The 9,064-nt window shown below is 44.9% G+C and overlaps 1 protein-coding gene across 1 annotated transcript in view; it reads right to left on the bottom strand.

Annotated features, from left to right (window-relative positions):
* Positions 1-305: 305 nt before the first annotated feature.
* LOC143285629 (uncharacterized) overlaps positions 306-9,064 on the bottom strand; it is a 43,680-nt gene continuing 34,921 nt past the window's right edge. Inside the window, exons 33-42 of the mRNA XM_076593027.1 lie at positions 8,938-9,064; positions 7,991-8,105; positions 6,874-7,082; positions 6,115-6,333; positions 3,794-3,910; positions 3,185-3,247; positions 2,516-2,633; positions 1,932-2,029; positions 1,479-1,602; positions 306-606 (exon numbers count right to left, since the gene is read on the bottom strand). The exon at positions 8,938-9,064 is cut by the window's right edge and continues 82 nt beyond it. Coding sequence (XP_076449142.1) covers positions 480-606; positions 1,479-1,602; positions 1,932-2,029; positions 2,516-2,633; positions 3,185-3,247; positions 3,794-3,910; positions 6,115-6,333; positions 6,874-7,082; positions 7,991-8,105; positions 8,938-9,064 — 1,317 coding nt within the window. The 3' untranslated portion in view covers positions 306-479. The remainder of the gene's footprint in view (positions 607-1,478; positions 1,603-1,931; positions 2,030-2,515; positions 2,634-3,184; positions 3,248-3,793; positions 3,911-6,114; positions 6,334-6,873; positions 7,083-7,990; positions 8,106-8,937) is intronic.

Raw genomic sequence — 9,064 nt, 5'->3', positions numbered from 1 at the left:
GACAGACAGAGAGAGACAGAGACACTGAGAGAGATGCATATATAAATACATACATATATATATATACATATATATATGTATGTATGTATGTGTGTGTGTCTACTCACAGAGAGAGGTACATGGAGAGAGAGAGAGTCAAAGAGCGATGGAAGACAGAGAGAGAGAGAAAAGAGAGAGGCAAAGAGCGATGGAAGAGAGAGAGAGATGCACACACACACACACACACACACACACACACATACGCGCACACTCAAGAGGACACTCTCGTGAAACACAGCACTGAAATTCAGTCATGAAACCCGGCTTTTATTTCATTAAACAGATTGAAATCACAACACAACACAACACACACACACCACACACACCTTCTCCACACTCCACACACACATCTCTATTCTACCGATCTGTACAGACGGAAGATGGTTAGTTAGTTAGTTAGTTAGTTAACAAGCACAGGTTTCCTCCTCGGAGATGTTGACTTATTCCGGGACGTAGCCAGGAGGGAAGTTGATGGTGTAACCATCGGGGCATTTGGGGGTTGGGCAGCACTTGCCGGGCGCGGGCTGCTGCAGAGTACAGGCTGCTGGCAGGTTCCAGGTCACGCACCTGCAAGTCGGAGACGATTACATAAGACTCAATAAGAATAAGAATTATAACTATAATATTTATAATAATAATAATAATATAATGAATGGGCTCTAAGCGCTTCACATGAGACAGTACATAATATACAATTATAGTGCATGATTCCACACAAGAGCACATGAGGCCACAGAAGTGGAAAAACATAACAAAAACCTACATACACCAATACAATACTACAAATTGCAGATATAAAGACTCAATAATGATAATAATGATAATAATGATGATGATGTTGATAATAATAATAATAACAATAATAACAGCGATAGTAATACATAAGCTTACAGCTGGGCCAACAGCAAAGTGAGAGCTGTATTATCGATGTGGTTTCAATGGGAACTCATTTACAGCTTAGGTCTTTTTGTGAAGGACTATGACTTTCAAACTAGGAGGTAAAATAGCGGTGGCTTTTAGTGCTGCAGCCTTAGGGAGGGGGTGGTGGGGGTGGTGGGGGGCTAGTTCAGTTCAGAACTCTGGGTTCCAACTCAACGCCGACTGTCCTAAAAACCCTCTTGGCCGAGAGAGTGGGGATATAACTTGGGCAAGACACTCTCCACTATAATCAAATTCCAGCCCAAAGAGAGAGGGGGGAGAGAGGAAAGGTGGGGTGAGAGAGAGAGAAGGAGAGAGACAGACAGACAGACAGACAGACATAGATATACAGAGACGGATACAGAGAGAGAGAGAGAGAGAGAGAGACAGAGAGAGAGGGAGGGAGAGACAGACAGACAGGCAGAGACAGACAGATACACACAGACAGAGAGAGGCCTACAGTTACGAATACACCGAGACAGAAAGTCCGCGTGCACTGAATAGGGTGCAGGTGTACTTACCGAGCGGTACACTGGTACTGGCCAGTATCTCCATCCAGACATGAGCACTTGTACTCGCATCCATCATTCCACTGGGTACCGGCTGGGTGCACCTGTCCCTTGTACAGACAGCCCTTGGTTTGACCTGGGAAAGAACCGTGATGATTCCCAGTCAGTCGACATGTTGGTCGATTAACCAATCTATCAAATTGAAACACCAATCGATTTCATTCAGTCACTCATTCATATCCAACCAGTGGGTCCAACAAATAACTTGAGATTGACTGGTCCGTTCGTTAGTTCGTTCATGGTGTGTGTGTGTGTGTGTGTGTGTGTGTGTGTGTGTGTGTGTGCGTGTGTGTCTGTGTGTGCGCACGTACATATGTCTTTGTGTGTGTGTGTGTGTGTGTGCGTGCGTGCGTGTGTGTGCGTGCGTGCGTGCGCGCTCGTATGATGCACAGTGCAGATACTGACCGTTGATCTGAACGCCATCGCACACAGGCACAGAACAGCACTCTCCTGGGGGCTTGTTCATCACGCATCCAGCGGGCAGGTTATCGTAGGTCAGGCATCTGCAAACATGGAATTGTAGTAGTAGGGAAGGGGGGCGGGGAGGGGGGGTGGGTACACAGGAAGGGTCGGGTTTGTGTATGTGTGGGTGGGGCGGGGGGAGGGGGGGTGTTGTTGGGAGATGAGGAGCGAGGTAGAGTGTTGAGGTAGTGTGGGGGAACGGGCGGGGGATGGGTGTAGGAAGGAAGAGAGTGGAGAGAGGTGGGGGAGGGGAGAGAGACACAGACACACACACACACACACACACACACACAGAGACGAACACACACACATGCGCAGACACACACATAAACACAACACAACACAACCCAAACTACAACAACAACACTGAAAAACTCGCGCTGCCAGTGGGTGGTAGAAGCCAGTCTGTCCGATCACACACACACACACACACACACGTGCTGATGGATGTAATCACAACACAAGCACGACAACGACAACAACACAACGACAACATGGGTACCACAACATGGACATAACAACCATACCTGGCACCGCAGCGGTAGAAGCCGGTCTGTCCGTTCACACAGGTGCAGTTGTAATCGCAGCCATCCTGCCACTCCTCTCCGTGCTTGTAGATGCGGCCGTTGTAGTAGCAGCCCAGAGCTGGAAAACAAACCCCCCCAAAACATATAGATAGATAGATAGATACACAACCAAACACACACACACACACACACACACACACACACATACACGTCCGTGAGCGTGTGTGCATCAGACAAGGATATATCAGTTGAATGATTATTATCCAGTCGATCAAACACCGCGTCTACCTGTGTGTGTGTGTGTGTGTGTGTGTGTGTGTGTGTGTGTGTGTGTGTGTGTGTGTTGTCTCCCCCCCCCCCCCCCCCCCAATCTCTCTCTTACACCCCAACAAGTCAGAAAATATGCCAGTCGGGGGGAAAAGAGACTGTACGTACCTGTCACAAGAGAAACAACTGATAATGAATGTGTGTGTGTGTGTGTGTGTGTGTGTGTGTGTGTGTGTGTGTGTTGTGTTGTGTTGTGTTGTGTTGTGTTGTGTTGTGTGTGTGTGTGTGTGTGTGTGTGTGTGTGCGTGTGTGTGTGTGTGTGTGTGAGTGTGTGTGTGTATGTGTGAGATGCTTCACTTTTTAAAAAAAAAATAATGAGATGGTGATGTTATAAGCACTCACTCTGGCCAGTGACGAAGCTATCCTGATGAGCAGTGACGATGCCATGGTTGGAGCCAACAAGGTCTGGAAATCCAACCAAATTAAAACCAATTAATTTAAATACTAATATCATATTGATTGATTGATTGGTATGAACACTAGTATAGCGCCCATCCTTGGTAAAAAAAACAACAACAACAACAAAAAAAAAAACAAGCTCTAACCGTCCCACGAAGTCACCACCGTACAACAGGTTGCCCACCTCTGGGGGTAGAGTCGATCGAGACCTGCCGCTCTGATTATTCGTTTCCTGTGTCATTCAGTCTGACTTCAGTCACACACACACACACACACACAATCACACACTTACACACACACACACACACACACACACACACACACACACCACGTCCAAGGCTCAGCGTTATGCCAACAACCCTCACCTTCACCCACCCACGCACCCCAGTCCACTGAACCTGCCCTCCTCTCCACCCACCCACCCACCGATCCAACATCCACCCACACAACTGAACCACAAGACCTCAGGGGATAGGACGTCTGGACGAGGACAAGGAAGTAGGAAACGATGACAAAGACTGAACGAACGAACGTTCGAAGGAGGAAACTCACTGCAGAGGTTGCAGCGAGCAGGGCAGTTGTCGATGGCCCAGCTGCGGTACGGTTCGTTACAGGCTTCGGGGCCATACTGGTCACAGTTGCTCTGCTTGTCCTGACAGCTGCCGGAAACTGTAGCCACAGTAGCCACACGAGCACACACACACACACACACACACACACACACACACATTCATTATCGGTTGTTGTTTCTCTCGTGAAAATGGCGGCTTCTCTTTTACCAAGTCCGGTCAGTCATTTTCTTTTAATTATTTGTTTGATCATTATTTCAAATACATTCAAGTTTGATTCCACCTTCATGACACACTGACATCTAATGCCGACGTTTTTATTCTTCATAATTATGTGCATCAAAATATGCACTGATTTGTAAAGCAACACAACCAACAAATTAATCGAAAATCAGATTATCGTAAGTTTTCTCTTTTTTTTTCAATGCGTAAGGGATGTGGGTGCGTTTATAAAGAATTTTTACAAAATGTACAATGTCTAACCCAAAATGGGATGGGGTGGGCATTTACCAGGTTTTGGGCGTTTAGAAGGTAGTATGCTGCATACAGAGATAGACGAAACCTTACAGTTTGGCCAGCAGCAAAGTGAGAGCTGTATGGTCAATGGATTCTCCACTTCAACACCAATTCATTTACAGCTTCGTCTTTTGTGAAGGACTATGACTCTCTCAAACTAGGAGGCAAGATTGTACCATGCGGCTCTTAGTGCTGCAGCCTAGGGGCCTAGTTGTCCTTTGGGGACCGTCATAACTCCGACTATCACAAAGACTTCTTGGCCGAGAGAGTGGGGACGGGCAAGAATCTCCCCAATATAATCACATTCTAGCCCAGATAGTCGGGACAACAGTTGCCTTCTCTAGATGTTCAGATGATCCGAGTCGGACATGAATGACTATCATACACGGAAACAGTATAATGTACCTTGCCCAGCGTCTACAGTGAACAGAATAATGTACATTGTCCATTGCCTACAGTGAACAGAATAATATACACTGTCCATTGCCTACAGTGAACAGAATAATATACACTGTCCAGTGCCTACAGTGAACAGAATAATATACATTGTCCAGTACCTACAGTGAACAGAATAATATACACTGTCCAGTACCTACAGTGAACAGAATAATATACACTGTCCATAATATACACTGTCCAGTGCCTACAGTGAACAGAATAATATACACTGTCCAGTACCTACAGTGAACAGAATAATATATACTGTCCAGTGCCTACAGTGAACAGAATAATATATACTGTCCATTGCCTACAGTGAACAGAATAATATATACTGTCCATTGCCTACAGTGAACAGAATAATATACATTGTCCAGTGCCTACAGTGAACAGAATAATATATACTGTCCATTGCCTACAGTGAACAGAATAATATACATTGTCCAGTGCCTACAGTGAACAGAATAATATATACTGTCCATTGCCTACAGTGAACAGAATAATATACATTGTCCAGTGCCTACAGTGAACAGAATAATATACATTGTGCAGTACCTACAGTGAACACAATAATATACACTGTCCAGTGCCTACAGTGAACAGAATAATATACATTGTGCAGTGCCTACAGTGAACACAATAATATACACTGTCCAGTGCCTACAGTGAACAGAATAATATACATTGTGCAGTACCTACAGTGAACACAATAATATACACTGTCCAATGCCCACAGTGAACAGAATAATATACATTGTGCAGTACCTACAGTGAACACAATAATATACACTGTCCAATGCCTACAGTGAACAGAATAATATATACTGTCCATTGCCTACAGTGAACAGAATAATATACATTGTGCAGTGCCTACAGTGAACAGAATAATATATACTGTCCATTGCCTACAGTGAACAGAATAATATACATTGTCCAGTGCCTACAGTGAACAGAATAATATACACTGTCCAGTACCTACAGTGAACAGAATAATATACACTGTCCAGTGCCTACAGTGAACAGAATAATATACATTGTCCAGTACCTACAGTGAACAGAATAATATACACTGTCCAGTGCCTACAGTGAACAGAATAATATACATTGTCCAGTACCTACAGTGAACAGAATAATATACACTGTCCAGTGCCTACAGTGAACAGAATAATATACACTGTCCAGTGCCCACACGGGAACAACATAATGTACCTTGTCCAGTGCCTACAGCGAACAGAATAATATACACTGTCCAATGCCTACAGTGAACAGAATAATATACATTGTCCAGTGCCTACAGTGAACAGAATAATATACACTGTCCAGTGCCCACACGGGAACAACATAATGTACCTTGTCCAGTGCCTCCGGTGCCTTGACCAGGGACGCCGGAAACGACGATGACGGAGCTGGGAGTGGTGACGGGTCCGTTGCCACCGCAGTAGCCGCAGAACTTGGGGCAGTTGTAGCGGGCCCACGATTCGTAGGTGCCGACGCAGCCATCGAGTCCGTAGTCGGCGCAGTTGGGCAGTTTGTCGTTGCAGTTGGCCGGAGCTTGCGTGGTCTGAGTGCCTGTTGTTTTGAGATGAGTTGGTTTGAGTTGGTTGGTTAGTTGGTTTAAAACGATTTTTTTTATATATATAAATCGTCCAACAGTACACACGAATAACAAATACTGAAAGCCAATAGTAGTCGTAGTATTATCATCATAAGAATACAGCAGTGGTCAACAGATGACATGAACTTAACAACAAAGGATGTAAGACAATAGTTTTTATCATTATTATTACTATGATAAGAATACAGCTTTGGTCAAGCAGTCTCAAAAACAAAATCGACCCCACCACACCCCCAGAACCCCCCACACCCATACACACACATAGCAGCATCGTTAGTCACCACTCCCATCATCATCATCATCAACAGCAACAGTAGCAGTAACAGCAGCATTCATCATCATCACATTAAAGACAATAAAATGTCCCAAACTTCTGGTGGCGCGCGCGCACACACACTCTCACACACACACACACAAACCACACCATCACTGCCACCACCACCACCACCACAACAACAACAACACAAACATCAAATAACAACAAATCCGCTCACCACAGAAGCCGCAGTAGTAGGCACAGTTGTCCTTGGCCCAGGCGGTGTAGGGCGCCTCACAGGAGTACTTGCCGTACAGGTAGCAGTTGTCCTTGACGTCGCGGCACTGGGTGTCGGTGGGCGGGGGGCACTCGGCCTTCACGCAGCACGGGTTAGCAGGGTCTTGAACCAGGTTGCAGCCAGCCGGGAGGGCGGCGTAACGCTGACACCTGAAATGGAATGAAAGAGAGAAAGAATATAATATATAAAGTAAAAAAAAAATAAAAGAAAGAAAGAAAGAAAATAAATAAAGCACAAAAACGCTGGTTGAAACGCTTTTTTTCAGGGGGGAGGGGAGGGGGTGCTGGAGGGGGAGGGGGGGGGGGCTTGGGTGAGGGGGCTGTGCTGAGGAGGTAGGGAGCGCATTTTAATGCCCGTTCTTCAGGATCAGGATCAGGATTTGGGGTGTTTTTATGTATACAACTTAGCCATTTTTGGCTTTTTATGCCCCTTCAGATTTTACTCCCTTTTTTAAAAATTATTTTTTTATTGTTGGTCAGGTCGTTGACAAGCTCAGTCATTTTATCCATCTAAGTCGTATTTCGTTTTTGTCAATAACTCATGTTTATCTATGAGGTTCTTAAAAGTATTTATACTAGATGCACGTTTAATATTGTTTGTTAATTTGTTCCAATAACCTGTTACTCTGTTACTAAATGTAAACTTTCTGAAGTTTGTTCTGGAATATTGTTTAAATATTTTGTCTGTACTGTTTCTAGTAGTGTGTACCTTTGGAGTACAAAAAAAAGCATGCTTTGTTTACATCGTCAAACTCAAATATTTTGTACGTCTGTATCAAGTCCCCTCTTACTCTTCTTGCTTTATCTTCTTCCCATTATTATTATTATTATTGCAGATGGGAAGGAAAAGCACCATACACACACACACACACACACACACACACACACAAACCCCACCAAGTTCACGGCAATTTTCGTGCGATATTACCACCACTGTAGGTAATGCCTCAGTAGATGTATTCCATGTTCAGTGTTAAAAACCAGCGACCCTACCATCTTCCCACCCTACCAACCAGTCAAATCACCCAACCGATGGTTTGAACCCAGACTCCACTCACTTGTCTGTGCACTTGTAGATACCGTTCTGGGCGTCCGTGCACTCGCAGTCGAAGTCACAACCATCGGCCCACGTCTGTCCCTGGCTGTAGATCTTGCCCTTGTAGATGCAAGCAGCTGCAACCACGGAGAATACGTCATCTTCTCTGACGTCATCTGCACTGATGACGCTCTCTCTCTCTTTCTCTCTCTCTCATTGCTAGTTATCTGCTGGTTCCACTCTACATAGAATTGCAGAATTGCATCATGTTGTGCAAGTGAATCTGATGTCATTAGGTGAATTCTGTTTGTTGTATTTTTGTGGAATATATTTCACTAATTGCTTATAAATCCACCCCCAAACTCCCGATATATTATGTATTATGTGCCCATGGCCGAAATGCATTAAACAATCAACCATTCATTCATTCATTCATTCATTCATTCATTCATTCATTCATTCTCTCTCTCTCTGTGTAAGTAAGTATGTATGTATGTGTAGCCGTGTACTCGAGTGGGTTATCTGGCGAGAAGGACAAATGACGTAAGCTTAGCGTCAGTTGAAATCTTTGCACTGACGAACGATTAAACTAAAATCAAGTGTGCTTCTAACTGATTTAAGTGTGTGTGTGTGTAAGCACAACAAATGTAATATTGCAGTGAACAATACAGAGACTTGATTTAATAGATGATTAGGGAATAGGTTTAGTATGGGCTTTGCACTCAAACCGGGAATGGCGTCACATTCTGCGCGAGCTGTTTAAGGCTGGCAAGTTAGTTGCGAGAACGCCGTATGCTATACAGCGTGTGCGTGAAGCAGTATCTGAAGCATAAGAGCGCTATCTGTAGCATTATCTGAAGCTAAGCGCTTGGCTACATATGTATGTATGTGTATCATCCAGGGCCAGTCTTTGTCGTCTTCAGGCTGTTCTGACTCTGATTCTGACAGTACAGGCAAAGCTTCACTCACATCTGTATCCAGTGTTGGCGACGTTGGAGCCGGCGGGCCTTCCAGTGCCGGAGTATTTGCCGATGAAACCCAAAGGAGTCTGTGCGCCTCCGGTGCCTGTGCCCGGCTGTCCGGTGACCGAGTCGCA

The sequence above is a fragment of the Babylonia areolata genome, chromosome 9 (assembly GCF_041734735.1).
Source record: "Babylonia areolata isolate BAREFJ2019XMU chromosome 9, ASM4173473v1, whole genome shotgun sequence".
Classification (NCBI taxonomy): domain Eukaryota; kingdom Metazoa; phylum Mollusca; class Gastropoda; order Neogastropoda; family Buccinidae; genus Babylonia; species Babylonia areolata.
This window is presented reverse-complemented; position numbering and strand designations above follow the sequence as displayed.